The sequence below is a fragment of the Diospyros lotus genome, chromosome 2 (genome assembly GCF_014633365.1).
Source record: "Diospyros lotus cultivar Yz01 chromosome 2, ASM1463336v1, whole genome shotgun sequence".
NCBI lineage: Eukaryota > Viridiplantae > Streptophyta > Magnoliopsida > Ericales > Ebenaceae > Diospyros > Diospyros lotus.
In genome coordinates this window covers 13,220,656-13,238,599 of record NC_068339.1, presented here as the reverse complement: position 1 = coordinate 13,238,599, position 17,944 = coordinate 13,220,656, and the positions used below count along the sequence as shown (strand labels likewise).

Sequence of the window (17,944 nt, the reverse complement as noted above, 5' to 3'; positions counted from 1 at the left end):
TTTAGTTGTTATATAACCAGTCACAGGTCCTGTGTTCGAATCTCATTACTGAATTCCGTAATTTACCTCTCTTGCAAAAATCTTGGACTGAGCTGCGAGAAATCCTTAAAGTAAAGAATTTCACATTTGGTCCCAAATAATAATTACCTAACCGATTACGGACACATTCTAGTTTACATGTAATTATTCAACAGATAAATGAAAAATGGGGTGCTCTTAAATTTCATCATAACAGATAAATAGCTTAGTGATGTGATTTATATTTCAAAATTATCATTATGGTATTAATTAATACAATCAAAGTATAACTAATGCAAGAAATACTATTTTTATGGTAAAGACGCATAGATATAAATTCCATAATTTTTTCTTAAAAAATACATCACTGATCACACCAAGGAAGAGTAAACTTTACTTAAATATTTAACCAACAACTCACATCTTTGACAGTAATCTAAACTGATTAACTCACAATTCGTACATCTTTGACTCCACCATGTCATGTTATCCTTTCCCAACACGCATCGTTCTCGTGATAATTTTAAGTAAAAGTAGTGAACATTTTTCCATTCAAGCAAATCCAAATCCAAAACAATCAGTCAGAGTGGAGTGGGCTCCTCCTCGATCCGGCAGTGACATTGGGTAGGACCCATCCCAATTTCATCCTGATAGTTCTTTTGAACATTAGGTAAAAAACTACCTACAACAACGCAACACATGGCATATGTGTTTGACCGGCAGTTTGGAAAGGTAACTTCAAGCCATGGCTCTGCTTCCTCCCGTCCACACGCTCTCTATAAATTCACAAGATATGGCTTGGCTTTCTTGCCATCAAACAACAAGAAGACCAAGCAAAGAACAGATGGATCGCCCTCCGCCCCCCGGTCCTCCCCACCAGCCTCCGCCCCCTGGTCCTCCCCACCACCCGGCTCCCGGTCCTCCCCACCACGAACCACCGCCTCCTCATCACGGCCCTCCCCATCCCGGACCTCCAGGCCCTCCAGGACCTCCTGGCCCTCAAGAACCGCACGGTCCACGTCCGCCGCACCACCACCACCACCACCCTTGATCCCTCCCTATGCCATGGTCATCATATCGTATAAATGTGCTAGCAAGCTATGATTATGAATAAGTACTGTGTACATTTATGTCTATAGCTACCCAGCTTTTGCTTACCTTTCCCTGCTATTAACTAATGCTACTCGTCGTTTGGTCGGGTTCCCATCTGCCGCTCCATTTCTGAAGTTCACATCATGTTTATGGGAAGCAGGAGGGAAAGCCTTCACTTATGCGCTCTGTGTGTAGTGTGTGAAATGAGAGATTGTAATAAATCAAAGCAACAAGACTGTGACTGTGTTTTGTTCTTGTACCTACTTTTAAGTCGTCTTCTATGTATACCTGAAGCTGAACTTATTTTTGCTGATTTGCTTCTATTGTTCGTATCCCTCGTACTCCTAGACCTATGCAACCAGCAACCATGCAGGGGCAAGTGAACTGAATGCTCCTTGCTACTCCTGCACTGTTTAACAGTGAATCTGCACTCGGGCTCCAAACTAGCATGAAAAATCTAGGAATCCAGATTACGACTCCCGAGTTGAAAGTGAAACTAATAAGCTGGATAGAGGTAATAATGCACACAAGAAAAGAGATTACTGTTAAGGATATGGTTCCTAGCCATCACACAGCACCTCACTGCTCATTTTGAATGGCAGCTTTGAGCTTTAGTTTGTCGGCTATCCAACATTCCTGCTTTTCCAACAACCGTCTGGGATGTAAAACATTTATTATAGTCATGCTAACAAGCATCTGTTGATCATAAAGTAGAAATAAAAAAGATCGATGAAGAACCTAGCTTATGTCATTATCTGAATAGCTCTATAAACACAGATTTTGAAAAGAAATTGTTGTTTCTGCAATTGACAACCAAGTGCGGATGATACAGAAGTAAGTAAAAAGTTCTCCCAAATGAGTATGTACAACAGGACCTCTGAAAAGAGCCAATTGGCACAATATCACATGCTAAGGTGCTATTATTGACCAGTCTTTGCTTCAACTGCCAGTTGAAGACTAAAAGATGAGTGAATAAGTAAAACCACTATCCTTCCAGTAGAAACCTCGGTTTTTGAAGCCTCTCGGCAGAAAAGGTCCTTCTGACTCTTGGCCTTTGTGCCATCAACTGTGGAGGTGGCTCTGGATGAAAACAAACCATCACAACAGTGAGATTATCTATCGCTCCTCGCTTCACTGCTTCCTCTACTATTTGCTTGCAGCAGAGTTTTACATCATTGTGCTCTCGCAGTTTCCTCCTGGCAAAATCTACTGCATTTTGGCTTCTGAACACATCCCATATCCCATCGCTACCTATTATCAGAAACTCATCTTGCTTTGTTAATGTCACTAAATTAAGTTCTGGCTCGGCACTCAAGGGGCCACCCCTCCCACTAATTTCCTTCAATCCACTAATATGCCAATTGCCAAGAGCCCGGGTAACACCTAACTCACCATTCAAATATCCATCATCAATGAATCCCCCCAGCGACTCAATCCTAGTCCTTTCACTAGCGCAGCACGGCTTGTGATCATTTGACATCTCTATAGCAATCCCATGTCGAGAAAGTACTGCCCGACAATCTCCAGCATTTGCTACGAGTAAAGATCTGTTCAAATGGATTTATAACACAATTTAGTGAATGCCATGCACCACACATGTTTCAGACAGAAATTCCCTTAGACTTCAGTTGACATTAGTCATTTAAATGGTGATGCAAATAATTTCCTTTAGACTTCAGTTGAGATTAGTCCTTTAACTGGTTGCTATAAATTCTTCCCATTCCAGTATTATAGCCTATATTTGCACATCAATGCAAAGGAATGAGTTAACTCATTCAACATGGGCAGGAAAGAGAAATGAATAGCCAAACATAAATAGAAGAACGGAAGTAAGTTGCACCTCCCAAAAATCATTGCAGCGAGTGCTGTAGTGCCAGAAGAGAGGTTGGACTCAGTAAAGCATGACTTTGCAAAGGCAGCGTCAGTCTGCATGAATGACCTTGCGACCACTTTCTCAAGTTCTAAAGGGAAATCAGCATCCTCAACAATCACCCTTGGTAAGTGATCACGCACAAACTGGGCAGCACCCTTTCCTCCATGCCCATCGAACACCTATCATCAAATCCAACAGCAATTTTAGTTGACCAACAGCATGACATGTCAAACATTGTATCTCTATAACACATTTTTTAGTAATAAAACTTTATTATGAGGAGCTCCAAATAATACTCCTCTCTTCCACTTGTGACACATTTGTTATATATATTTTAGATCACAAGGATTCAATTAGTGAAGTAGTGGCTAATCCATGAGATTCACTTCAACGGCTAGTCAAATATCTTGACAGAGTGGGAGGAAAAAGGGACATAGGGAATATGAAAAAATGTAATTTTTGGAACAAGATATGCTATATCCATCGATGTCTTTGCTCTTCATAAATCCCAACCAGGGATGGTGTTAAACAATTCATGAAATTATCCTCAGCATTAAATATTTGTGGAAATTGTGATGACATATAACATGTAATGGTAACCTACAATACTTACACCATAGAAGGAGATAGCATCCTCACTGATTAAACTGTAACCGTAATTCTTAGCCAGGTCTGTGATGCGAATGCAAGTATCTTCCATATTAGGACGGGCTCCAATGTCAGACCATTCTCCTGATCGGAGAGCAGGGATGAAGTTATTTAACAGATGTTGGCTTCCATCCGCAACAGCTGAATTTTCACAAATGCTTTCCAGCTGAAAAACAAATAGTAACTAAGAAATCCTCCAATGAAGATTAAAATTCTCCTCACAGATCAACTTTACCCATCACATATGAAGAATCACATTTTGTTCAGACAGTGTAAAATCAATCCTTTAGGACTATAAAATCTAAAAGAAGACGAGGATAATCTTATCATGAATAAAGAATCTCACTTTCCCTCTCTTTTCTTCCCCTCTTTCATTTTTTCCCTTTTCTTTTTACTTTTTTTGGGGGGAGGGCTAAAATCATGCTGAAGATATAAATGCAGACATCTTCAATACATATTGCATACCGATTGTTATTTCAGTTTTTAGGTTCACCATTCACCATCAAGCATCTCATGCTCATTTTGGCAACCTTCATTATTGTGCAATGAAACAGGCTTTTTAGTAAATGAAAACCATATACCAAAACAAGAAGAAAGTGAGTCTCACAGCAAAACAATGTGCACACAGGGCATTCTTTCAATCAAGCCATACATTTTAATGTCTTCAGATTTTGACATCTGCTCCTTCAAATTGGGTGGTGATTTAAGAAGTTATAACATAAATTCACCGACAAAAGGTTAAACTGAAAAATATCAAGCAGGCAACAATATTAATAAGATCCAAATAATTGAGTAGAATGTAAAAGACAATTCTCAGAATGAAACTAAAAGCATCAATCATTCACCTCATCTCATTGGTGTCAGAATTCACCTAAAATAAAATCCTACAAAAACAAGAGGAACCGTTAAAAGGAAAAAGAGTACGATATTTTTATACACAATCACCACACAGATGTTCACCGAGCACTAGATTTCTGAAAATAAATAGGGGCAGATTTACATAATCTCTGTTAAAGCATTATAAATCATTAAAACTGTCAGACCTGAGAAAGGCATTGCACAGTAAGGAAAAAGCAAGAATGATAAGGAGCAAAAGGACCTAGGGGATATTCATTTGTGAAAAACAGCCTCAATTTTCTGGGAAATTACTCCACAAAAACTGGAAAATTAGAGAACATGTTCAAATACAGACATTTTTTAAGTAAAACGTGGAAAAAGGATCTTCTAATTTTTTTAAAGTTTCCTTACTGATTTGGAGATCTGGAAAATGCTGTTCTCCACAAAATGTTTCCTAAATCATCTAAATTTCCTTCTCTAACATAAGTTAGACAAAAGAAAAAGCTCTCCCTTGAACATTGTTTCATTTTTCTAGATTAAAAAATAGTTTTATGTATTTCTAACTTTTTAACACATTTTTTCAAATTATCTATGAAAAATAGAAACTAGAGATTTGATGGAAAACATTTTCCTCAACTAACCAGTCCCCCAGTTTTACAGCATTATTATTCAATGAGAAAGACGTATTATTCAGAAATTGAACAATTTGAGCAACACTGTAACTACTAAACCAAATCAATTTCAAATAACCCAGAACTTGGAGCCTAATGATCTCAGAAGGCATCAATCACAAACAAATTGAAACATACTGAACCTAACAGAGATGAGATGAAAACAGAAAGAGTAGAGAAATCAAAGAATTTAACACTTACATGAAGCGAATTACAGAGGCTAATCCGATCACTGGAACTTCCCTTTTCGGCATTCTCCCTCCGGGGCTGTAAGCATTCAGAATTATTCAACGGCCAGGTCTCGTGATTCTCACCTTGTTCAGAGAGACCCAGATTCTCCATTGTCTCTGTAACTTGCCCAACTTCATCTAGCAGACACATCTTCTGATGATGGCCTTGGTTTCAGTATCTAAGCAACTTGAGAGAGAGAGAGAGAGAGAGAGAGAGAGAGAGTCGGTGAGTTCCAGATTTTTCTGTGAAAGCAGAAAGCGTGGCCAAGGCAACTACTACTCTTCGACTGATGGATGATATTTTCCTCGGCAAATGTCGGTTTGAATGAGCAAATATGTTTGAGAATATAATAATAATAATTCCACAAGAGCCCACCCCCACCTATTATTATATGGAATCACTAACACCACGACCTTTTAATCTAATTAACTAACTCTAATATCGATCGTATTCGTCTGATAAATCTTAAATATTTGATAAATTATAAATTCCAGATTAAGTTTATCTTTATTAAATGATATATATTATATTTATATTTTATATATAATTCTATATTATTATGATACCATGGGGGTTACATTAATATATACATATATATATTTTTAAAAAATTAAGTGAACAATCTCAATAGAGAATCAGATGGATAAATTCTTCAGCGTGACAAATGTTGGGTTGATAGAAGATAATAATTTCATAGTATAAAATTTTCTTCAGTAATGGATAAGTTGTGGTTCCATTTTAGTAATATAGTGTAGTGTAGTGTGGTGTGATTATTATTTAATTCTATTATTATCAGTTTATAAACCATCTATGATCTATCAGTTTGATTTTTTTTTAAGAAAAAAGACTGAGTCAAACCCATCCATCAACTATTTTTAAATCCTAAAATCCAATCTATGGCTTCCCCTAATTCTAATTAGTGTTCATTTATACATAAAATTTAACAAAAAAATCAAATCAAATTCGATCTGACACTTAACGACATCGAACTGTACCAAATACGAGATGGGAGATTGTGACAGTGCCTTCTCCACAACCAATGGCATAGGTGGCTAATGGGTGCGCCCCCTCCCTGACCACTGACCATGACATGAGAAAAGGGAGATATTTCTTTTGTGCCTAAATAAGGCAGATATCCTTTCTTTCTTTCTTTCTTTCTTCTTTCCTTCCTTCCTGGTCATTGTCATGTTTCTTTCACCTACCTAGCCCTAGGGTTCAAGTAGAACAGAGGACAGACAGACATCAGTGAATGTAGCAATGAATTGTTGCCACAGCGAACCAGCCATCAAATTAGATCATGCCACCAACGTCAACCTTCCCATCAGTATATCCTCCAATATGGCCAGCTGCATGAGTAGAGTACCCCACTCCCACTCAACTCATCATCCACATCCCACGGGATAGACACTTATTTAAGGTTTATGATTTAAAATTTTAAACCATTTTTATAGGCAATTGCTGCTATGGTATGATTCATTTTTAGTATTTTGAATCTGTGGGGGTTTGGTTTTTTTCTTCTAAAAAACATAATCCCATCTATCAAGTAGAAAATGTGTTCAAAAAAGTTAAAAAAAAAAAAGAAACACATGGAGCAAGAAGGTGCAACTAGAAGCGCATGCCACGGAGAGCTTGTAACAAACAACTGGTGGGCTAAATATTACTGTAGCAATTGACCTCAATGGTATGCATCCTGTCAAGCTTCTAATCAAGAATTACTTTTACCCTTTTCTCTCCTTTCCTAATGGACGAGACATGGGCTGATCCATCTCCTTTCAGGGCAACTTTCTGACTTTGGATTGATAACCTAGATTCTACCAATGTTGAAAATATTAATATCAACGAAAATATTGATATTATATTTGATAGAAATATGAATGGAAATATTGATATCGATAAATATTAACGTAAAATTTATGAAAGGTATGAAAATTTAGTTTAAAATATAATATTTTTAAATAAAAATTTTAGTAATATTAAAATAATTATTTTTACAATAAAAAATTATATTATATTTAAAAAAATCATATTATATCTAACAAGTAATAACTAAATAGTATAAATATAGATATAATATATAGATGAGTTATATAAAATATTAAAAAATTACTATTAAAACTTTTCGATTAATTTGCATTACATAACTCATACAAATTTTAATATCAAAATGAAGTGGTGGGGGACCCTTCAAATTTCATTTTGTGTGTTTGGTTGTAACTTGTAAACAAGTTCCTCAAATTAGCTTGTAATTTGATTTAAGGGATAATAAAAATAGCGCTTGAAAATGGAAAATGAAAATAACAAGGAGTTTTTGTTTTTAAATAACAATTTAAAACTTTAAGTGACATGAGAATATTCAATTATGAGATAATTGACCATCAAAATAAAATATTTAATTATGAAATGAGTAACTATTAAAATGAAATATGAATAATGAGATACTTAACTATTAAAATAGAATATAAATAATAATAAAATTCTTAATAAGAATGAATTTTTTCATGTGATTAAAAATTTATTTTATTTATTTGATAAAAATTTAATAAATTCTTATTTGGAAAACTTAAATTTCACTTTTCATTTATAAAAATTTAATCGATATTTCTCGAGTATTTCATTAATATTTTACATATATTTCCAAAAATTTTCTCAATATTTTATAAAATTTATATTACAAATTCACGAAAATGATATTTTGATAGATAAAAGATTATACTCTTTATCTATATTGGCACCTTAATTTACAAAAGTATCAACAAAAATATCGTAATATCCTTGATTTACAAAAATATCGACAAAAATATCACAAAAATCACAGATATTTTAAATTATAAATTTGACAAAAACATTGAAAGACAAGGAATTTTTGTTTTCAAATAATAGTTTAAGACTTTAAATGACATGAGAATATTCAATAATGAGATAATTGACCATCAAAATAAAATATTCAATTATGAAATGCTTAACTATTAAAATGAAATATGAATAATAAGATACTTGACTATTAAAATAGAATATGAATAATAATAAAATTCTTAATAAGAATAAACTTTTTCATGTGATTAAAAATTTATTTTATTTATTTAATAAAAATTTAATAAATTCTTATTTAAAAAACTTAAATTCCACTTTTCATTTATAAAAATTTAATCGATATTTCTCGAGTATTTTACGAATATTTTACAGATATTTTCAAAAAATTTCTCAATATTTTATAAAATTTATACTACAAATTCACGAAAATAATATTTTGATAGATAAAAGATTACACTCTTTATCTATATTGGTACCCTTGATTTACAAAAATATCAACGAAAATATCGTAGTATCCTTGATTTACAAAAATATCGACAAAAATATCACAAAAATCACATATATTTTAAACTATGAATTTGACAGAAACGTTGGAAGACACAAGAATCACAGGAGAGAGAAAGGGCATGCAGCACCTGACAAGTTCCAGCTAAATTGAACAAGGATTAAGCTACATGTGACATAACCAGTGAATACCCCCCGTGGAGCGCCCTAGCCCCGAGGGGAGGAGATATCCTTATTCTTTGGGCAACAAGCATAACACACATAATACAGCATCTCAACAGTCAAACATAGCGCTTTGGTCATTTGATATGTGCTGCAGACATTGAATCTTATTTCCCACACGGGGAGATTCATGCATGTTTAATCATATAGCATAGATCGTTTAACTTATCGTGGAATGCAAAAAGAAAATGCTACGATATTGTGGTAGTGTACATCCAAGTTTAATTTAAGATAGATTCAGATACCATGTCTTCATTAACCCTGAAAAAATGTTGTCAAATGATGCCGGGAGACAACAAAATTGATGCTGAAGAGAAATAGAATGGGCATCACAAGAATTGTGCAATCTTCAACAGGATCCCTGACTACTTTCTTCCAATGAAATTTGGCCAGACAAAGTTCACATGGCAGTGAAAGCCTTCTTTCCACCAGCGGAAGATCCAGCAGGGATGACCTTCAAGACATTGAATCTCACTGTCTTCGACAAAGGCCTGAAAGCAAGTAACAAAGAGAATAACCATATACATATATATATATATATACATACATGTGCACTCACAAACAGCCACAAAATCCCAATCTGCAGTCGTGTACATAATTACAAACTTAAATAGTAAGGCATCTCAATTTGGGGCTAACCTGCATTGGCCAATGATAACATGATCTCCTTCCTTCACACGGAAGCATGGGGAGACGTGTGCAGGAATATTTGAGTGCCTCTTCTCATACCTACAGACAAGAAAGAATGAACATAAAAGTGAAGCTTTTCTTGAAAATAAAATTTGGTAAAATGTACACGACCAGTTAAAAGATCAATAAGACCATGCCTTTGGTATTTCTTAACATAGTGGAGATAGTTTCTTCGAACAATAATGGTTCTCATCATCTTGGCACTGTGGCATGTGCCAGCTAGGATGCGGCCTCGGATTGAGACATCACCAGTGAAGGGGCATTTCTTGTCAATGTATGTTGCTGTAACCAAACAGTAACACAAGAATCTGATCAGAAATATTTTAAACATCCTCAAATTAAATGATGTAGAAGCTGTAAAAATAGAACACAAAATGATATTCACTTTTATGAATTATAATATTAAACTTTTCTTTTTACAACTCTTTTTCACGAAATATGATGTTAAATCCTATTCTGGGGTAGCCCCAAACAGAGCCTTTCTTACATTTAAATTTTAACCATACCCATAAAAAAATCTAAAATATAAATCCATTTTTCTTTTCTTTACAGGTTTCCAGTTTTCAAGCATTCTAGTTGTCCTCATAGCACCTGGTCCCAAAGCATTTCCTTACTATACATGGCCAGAATAGCAGCAGTTCTCCGTAATGACACGTTTATTTGTGAATTAATGTGAATTTTGGTGTGAGAAATTAATTAGAGAAAAATTAAAATTATCAAGTGAGTTTTGGTAAATATTCGAAATTATTTGAGGTCATTATGGAATATTTGGGGAAATGGGTAATTAATTATTTTATTTGGGAATATTTTGAAAATTGAAGATAATATCTTTTTTTCATTTCTTTGATGCAATTGCCTTGGAAATTGAAGGAATAAGCATGATGATGTTTCTCCAAGCTTTGCAAAGAATAAACTAGGTAAAGTGTAATGAATTGAGTGCAAAATTGAATATAAATAAAGAACATGGATGTAAAAGAATGGAAGGAGGAAGTGAAGGAGAAGCAAAGGAATTGGATGTGAGCTTGGGGAGGAATTTTGGTAGTAAGCGAGAGTGTGATAAAGACAAGAATCGGTCATTTAAAGGCAAATTCTCTTCCTAGTTTTTGCAAGTTCTTCTTCCTCTTTGTTCCATTTAAGAGGCAAGATGTCAGTTTTCTTATTAATATGCAAGTTCCAAGTTCTTATCCCTATTTTGGCAAGTTCAATTGCTTTTTATGCAAGTTCTTTGCCTATCTTACAAGTTCAGTCCCTCTTTCCTCAAGTTATGTTTAAATTACAAGTTCCATACTCTTATTCCTGTTATTGCAAGTTTAAGCTTATATCTTAGCAAGACACTTTGCAAGTTACTCTTATTTTCTAGTAAATTATTTTATGATTCTCACTTGTATCTATTGAATCTTAAATAGGGTTTTGTATCACCCTATCTTTCCTTGGGAATAATGCTTTATTGTGGACATGCAAGGGTTTGATGTTGTTTTGCATGAATGTTACCCTATTGTGCATATTGCTTCGTTAATTGCATGTCAGTTATATATATATATGAGCAGCTACTGCAAATATGCATGTTATGAGCATGCATAAAGCATGTGTATGAAAATAGTTTTTAAAAATATGTAAAGGCCTCATGATGCGCGCAGCGGATGAGTCCGCAAGATATATCCGCAGAGAAAGTGTTGAGCTCAAAATTGGACTTCAGTCCCAAGTTTATGTTATGAATTTCGGTCCCAAGGTTTCGGACTTCGGTCCCATGTTTATAGTTCTAAAAAGTACTGCATAAGAGCATGAATGCATATATCATCATTTTATCATGTGAAAGTACCTTAAATGGCATTCATGTCTCTTTTGCTTCTTGATCCCCATGACTCTTATGCTCGCTTTCTTCCAATTATACTTGCTAGGCCTTGCGGCACATGTTTATTTGCATCATTCTAGGTAAGGGTAAGGCTAAAGTAGAGGACGAGCCAAGTGAATCAGGATCCATGGGATAGCAGTGTGTACATAACCGTCTCAATCAAAGGTCCTTGGGGGGTGTTTTGTGGTGTGTAATGTTAAGTTATGCTTGTTTATGTTTTAGGTTGTTCCCCCGAGGGGATATGGAGGGTTTATGACCCTGATGTGGTATGTAATATTGAGTTACTTTTGTTTATTTGAGCATGTAGACACTATTGTGTTTATATATGAATAAGAATATATGAGTGTGGCTTCTATTGTCAATATCAAAGAGGATGTGTAATGTATTTAATGGGATTTAGCATTTATGTCATCTTGTTGTGGGTCCCTAGTTAGGGGCGCCTACATTCTCAGTCTTGCTCCAATTGATATTTCTAGTGAGCTCAAACAACAGATTGATCTCGAATTAATTCTTTGTTGTGATTCAAAAAACAGAAAAAAAGGATTTGAGTAACTCAATGCAACACTGATGAATGCTCTAGTCATGTAATTAGACCTTGATGCAGAAGAAATAGTAATATTTAACTTCTCTTCCAGAGATTGACAACATAAACAACATACACTACCACGTGAAGTCAGTTACAAGAAATGGTGAATTAATAGCAATGAAAGAACCAAGGAATACTGAGTGAAGTATATAGAGCTCATCTGACAACATTTCCACTAGGCTGAAGCAGTCTTAGTATTTGCACTCAAAGGTGCCAAGGGGCAAAACCCATACAGCCATCCACCCTAATGCTTAGTCTACTGCTCAGAGTACTCTTTACAACATTTCGGGAAAAACTAAAAACAAAATATTTGTGTATCTCCATTGATCAGTGTGATTCATTTCCAGTAGGGAATGTATTTCTGAAGTTGCAACTGCAAATGGTTTTGCTTCATCTTAACTGTTATAAATTCAAACACCCCATTTTCCAATGAGGGATAAAAAGTGTGCCATATAAAAATTAGTAAAGAAGCTAAGTGGCTAACTCATAGATTTTGTGCAACCTTTTCTTCATAAATGGCAAGGCACGTGCCAATAAGTCTATCCTAGGTAGTTGGAAGGAAATTTAGTTGTATGAAATTGGAGTACAGAAACTTCCCCAGCCCTACCATGCCGAATTTGTCACTACAAAGAGGAGAAAGAAGCCATCTTATATGCCTACTCTAGCAAGCCAAATTTGTCATTTTAAAGAGGAGAAGGTTCTATCCTCACCCAGATGTGCATCGCGTAGTTCCAAGAAATCGTTTTTTCAGATTGTGCGTTTTACTGGTCTAAACTGTCAGCCTACATCTCATCCTAAGACCCATAATCATAGTGACAATAATCACAATCAATCTCTCACGTCATTGACCTTCCACACGAGTTCTAAATAGAGAGGCCACAGCCTTAATGAACAAATGCTTATACAAGGTGTCGAGGACCAGCCAGTAATTCCAATCACATACTTCCAATTACACGAAGTAAAATATATAAACATATCGATGAACCCGATTTGCAATTTACAACCAACGCACCTTCAATGGCGTCTCTGGGAGTCTTGAATCCCAGACCAATGCTCTTCCAGTAGCGGTTCCCGCCCTTACCAGGCCTCTTCCCTTTCCCAGATTTCTTCGAGCTATTGCACACAATAAATCACAGAGAACAGAGATCAGGCAACATCAAAATTCAAATTAACAAACAAAACCAATAACAGAAATGGCATGAACCAAAGTCAGCTCGAGCTCCAAATCAGTGATTTTGTCTATTTCTCGAGTTTTATTATCATTTTTACCACAAAAACACTTTGGGTTGCTTCAGAAACGCCTTCTCCGTCTGTTACAGAAACGGAAAAATCAAAATCTAGATACGAAGCAAAAAAGAAAACACCGGAAGACACAGAGATCTGAAACCGAACCTGTTCGGCCATGATCGCTGATTCTCCGAGATAACGAGGAGCTCAAGAGGACCGAGGATGAAACGCTCTTTGTAACTACCAGAAACCCTAACCCCCAATTGGAATATGTTGGAAGATGGGGTCAGTTTGGGTTATTGCTCTGGGCTGTAGGTCTAAATTGGGCTTGGGCCTGGCCTCCAGTTGTTAGCCCAATTCAAAGTGAATCTACCCTCCCCCAAAAATATTTTTTAAAAAGTGCTATTCGTAAAAAAAAAAAAGGATAAAATTGATTAAAATTATGAGAAAACACCTTTAAATTGTTGCATTGTAATTTGTAATACCAAAAAAGGGCATTCCCAAAGCAAGAAAGGTCTCTACTTTGTGATGTATATATAATTGAGAGATAATTGTATTTGTATTTAATCTTATCCTCGTAAAATTGACTATTTGTGAAAACTATAAAACATGCAAATTCATTAATTAATTTCTTTTGAAATTATTTATTTAGTTGTTTTTTATTAAAAAAAATATCATTTATATGTATTTGAACATTATTGATTTTTTTTGGGCAAGAGATACAATAATATATATATGTGTGTGTGTGTCATATAACTTTGAATTTTTCGATATTTGATTACATAAAAAATAACTACTAAAAGTTGAAATTATTGTTTGTCATTACATATCTCTCACATCCAATGATATCATTACATCTAATTTATTTTTATATAAAAATTAAACTTCAATTATCAAATATATTGTTTAACTTATATCCCTTTATATATTATAGTAATATTTGTTAAAATAAGCAAGATAAAGAAGTATCAAAATAAGATCGGAATGTTTTTCGGATGAAAATATAGAATGATCAAGGTAAGGCAAGAAAATATTTTAAATTTTTTATCAAACTATTTGTTAAATTTTTTAAAATATACTAAGGGATACAAAAGTTATTTTTTTTTATCTTGAGGTGGGAAAGAGATAAGTATATCTGAAAAAATCAAGATAAGAAATTACTGATTTTTTTTTCAAGAATCACCAATAAGTTTAACAAACATGTTGAAAAAAACAAATATCTAAAATACTTTCAATATATGACATTTTCTACCTTATATATTGATTAACAAATAATATTTATATAAGTAAATACTAAATTTAGTGTTACAAACTTTTACCATTACAAATGCTCATTTGTATTTATAATTTTCTTAAAGCCAAAAGAAAGCTAAATTACAACCATCAAATACAATTAATCCATTAGAGATAATTTTTTTAATTAAACGAATTGTGTTGAATTGGGCTAACCAAACATTTTGTTAAGAACTCTCATGCTGTTCAATATTATTATTATTATTATTATTATGTTGTTGTGCTGTTATATTTGAATTAATTAATAGAAATTATTCTGTCCACAAATTAAACAGTCCTCCCTGCCAAAAAAAAAAAAAATCCACAGTATCTCTGTAATGCTGTCCAACAATTCTATTCCTCTTGTCTTCCAAAAGGGAGTCCTCTCGAAGTCTCCACCAACTCCACTACCCTTAATGGATTTAAGCCCTGTTTGGACCTTTCTCCACGGATCACTTCAATACATCAAGGGTGGGTTAGGGTTACACTACACATATATTATATTACATATCTTTAAATTAAAAATGATATAACCCTAAAAAAGAAATTGATAAAAATTAAATATATATATATAAAGTAATCACATGTATATATATATATATATATTTCTTCCATGATATATTCAAAGATCATTGATTAGGCATGATAATCCAATTGCTCTGCAGAAGACATTGTCATGGGTTTCACCCTTCTCAAATCCTAAAAGAACACTACATAATGTTAAGCATTAGAGACAACAATATGTCAAATATTAATTAATTTTACGTTGTGTGACCATTACTCACTCATTTTTATCTATTTGACTTGAGCATGTATATTAGAAAGAGATTAACAAGAAAAAAAATATTTGAAAGAAACTTAAGAAGATCAATATATTAATGATCCTACTCTCTCTCTCTCTCTCTCTCTCTCTCTCTATATATATATATATATATCAGTGGTGTCTAGGGTTGTGAATCCTAGGGCCGTAGTAGTCTTCATGGATCTTTGGTAACCAGTGGTGCACTTTCTTGGCTACACTTGGCATAGATCTTCTCTTCAATACTGCATCTCCATTACTCACTGCTGCACCTTTCTGCATCTTCTCGTGATGAAGGCTTTTGCCACTATTATTAGAACTGGAAGATGATGATGATGATCTTAAAGACGTAAAGCCCACATGCATTTTCTCTCCTAGAAAATAATCTTTCTGCAACCGTATGCCTGCAACATATGATTAACAAAAAAAAAATTAGCCCCAATTAATAAAAATGAGCTCAAATATATATGTGTGTATATATATTGGCAGGCATATATATATATATGCATATAGATAGATATACCTTGAACTTGAGGTGCAGGGAAAGACAGAAGAAGCAAGAAGGTGAGTAGCAAGCAAGGCCCCATTTGAGAGAAAGAGATTAGCTTGCGAAGAAGAAACAACAGAATGTGGGTTTGCTCAGGGTGAAGAGATATATACATATATCGAGAGAGAGAGAGAGAGAGAGAGAGATTAATTACAGCGTATGATGAGCAACTCCTGTTATATATATATATATATACACAAGTGAGCTGAAGCATGGTATATTGACTATTAATTAAATTGGGATTCCCTGTTTCTTGCATTTTCTTGTTCTTTACGGCCAAGATTTTCTGAGAAAGTGAAATCAGAAATCATTAATGAATTATATATCAAACCATACTCTGAGGAGACAAAACAGAAACAGTCCTGAGAAAATGGAGGCTGACTGGAAGTTTCCAAACCAGACAGCTTAGCTTGTTGGAAATGGCATATATCAGAATGGGAGTATGGAAAAGGTATGCCTCCTTCAGGGCATTGTCCCCGAGCAGCTGCCCCATTCTTTTAGGGTTTAGTGTCCTCCACCACGACCTCCATTTTCAAATATAAATTAATATATATATATATATGCATTTATGTGTATACTTCCCATCAAGACATGACAAATGATCATCAGAAGTGTTTCTTCAAGCAAGCGTTTTGCCTTTGTTTTATTTTGATCTTTGCATGCATGGAGACACACACACACACACATCCATCCATCATCCATGTATAGGTGAAAGAAATCATATATATATCTTCTGGCCGTAATAACATATCCTTCAATTTTTCATGATTCATCACATCAGATGGCTGTGCGTGTCTTGTCCCATCATTTCAACCCATCAATTGGATCGATCATTTGGCTGTTCCTTGTGGAAAGTCTATCGGCCTACATTACAAATAGAGATTTAGTGTATATGTTTTTCTTTTTTCACAAAGTAGTAAGAAATAAAATTTAGGATGATATCTGTATACTGCCAGCCGAATCTTGACTCTTGGCCTACCACCCAATCTCGACCCATGGCTTGATCTCGATCTCGGGCCCATAGTTTGATCTTGATCCTGTGCTACCTTGCAACAACATTATTACAACCATATGATGGGTATTCTCACGCCTGTTCAAAATCTCATCCTCATTAATGGCATATCCAATTTTTATTAATGGTGAATTCGTCTACATTAATATATAAAGGTTTCATTGACACCACGCCATCAGGAAGTCTCATCGGCGCCAGATATCCTGTCTCATCACCCTGCAAATACACGACGCATGCATGCAGGAGGACCTCTCATCCTCCTATATAAACCAACTCTCTTCAGAACCAATGTATGATTTTTTCTATTCTACTAATACTCTTTCATTTTACTCTTTTACTTACTTGAACGTCGGAATATTTGTAAGTGTCAACCACCCCCAGAATCTACTTTTTACTGCTGTGAGTTCATGTCCGATCGCATTCCCTTTTCAGGCTGAAAGGAACAATATTATTACATAATCCCTAACTCTTGAGAGCCAATTTTTTTAATATAATTATAAATATGGTAATACCTCACTAGCCAAAATGAATTATAACACTTTGTTCAAGGTCAAACTTTGACTACACTAGTGGTGGGAGTGACTGACTTACAAATGTCTAATAAGGGTTATTTTTCCTTAGTTTTTTTTTTTTTATAAGCAAAATCGTATAAAATTATGTTCTGTCTGTGGTTAAACCAACAATATTTCGTAAAGTATATTATTCAAAAATACAAAATTATAAGGTTAATTAAGTTAAACTTTAGGTAGATTTCTATAATTATCTCTAAAAACTTTCATTAATTCTTTTCAATATAATCTAACAAAGACTTTGAAATCTTTTATTATCCTACAAAACAACAATAATTACTTTGGCTGTAATTAGGTGCTTCTATAAGAAAATAATGTCACAAATTTTAATCCTACAACATACAAAATTAAGTAATATATATTAGCAAATATATAAATAAGTGAGCAAGGCTAATATGTTACACATGTGAATCTTTTAAATTTTACAGGTTAATTTTTTTTCTTATTAACCTGTGATATCTTGAGCTTTGTCCGACTAGTCTC

General features: G+C 34.3%; 2 protein-coding genes across 2 annotated transcripts; both read right to left on the bottom strand.

Moving 5' to 3' along the window:
* Positions 1–842: 842 nt before the first annotated feature.
* On the bottom strand, positions 843–5,693 carry LOC127795007 (probable protein phosphatase 2C 27). Its single transcript, XM_052326401.1, has 4 exons — positions 5,341–5,693; positions 3,597–3,797; positions 2,951–3,162; positions 843–2,657 (listed from the first exon to the last, which is right to left on the bottom strand). Exons 1-4 carry the CDS (start codon positions 5,518–5,520, stop codon positions 2,096–2,098), a joined length of 1,155 nt encoding a protein of 384 aa, XP_052182361.1. The 5' UTR covers positions 5,521–5,693; the 3' UTR covers positions 843–2,095.
* A 3,111-nt stretch (positions 5,694–8,804) lies between these two features.
* LOC127795006 (40S ribosomal protein S11-like) lies at positions 8,805–13,549 on the bottom strand. Its single transcript, XM_052326400.1, has 6 exons — positions 13,428–13,549; positions 13,305–13,345; positions 13,048–13,148; positions 9,735–9,879; positions 9,547–9,636; positions 8,805–9,398 (listed from the first exon to the last, which is right to left on the bottom strand). The coding sequence occupies exons 1-6, from the start codon at positions 13,437–13,439 to the stop codon at positions 9,308–9,310; spliced, it is 480 nt and encodes a 159-aa protein (XP_052182360.1). The 5' UTR covers positions 13,440–13,549; the 3' UTR covers positions 8,805–9,307.
* Between the last annotated feature and the right edge of the window lie 4,395 nt (positions 13,550–17,944).

Excerpts from the sequence above, each read along its gene's own strand:
- LOC127795007 (XM_052326401.1), bottom strand. The coding sequence starts at position 5,520 with ATGTGTCTGCTAGATGAAGTTGGGCAAGTTACAGAGACAATGGAGAAT. Across the intron at positions 3,798-5,340 it reads GCCTCTGTAATTCGCTTCAT|CTGGAAAGCATTTGTGAAAA; the intron begins GTAAGTGTTAAA and ends TTTGTTTTTCAG. Across the intron at positions 3,163-3,596 it reads ATGCTATCTCCTTCTATGGT|GTGTTCGATGGGCATGGAGG; the intron begins GTAAGTATTGTA and ends ATTTGATGATAG.
- LOC127795006 (XM_052326400.1), bottom strand. Across the intron at positions 13,149-13,304 it reads CAACCCAAAGTGTTTTTGTG|CTCGAAGAAATCTGGGAAAG; the intron begins GTAAAAATGATA and ends TGTGTGCAATAG. Across the intron at positions 9,399-9,546 it reads GTTATCATTGGCCAATGCAG|GCCTTTGTCGAAGACAGTGA; the intron begins GTTAGCCCCAAA and ends ACTTGCTTTCAG.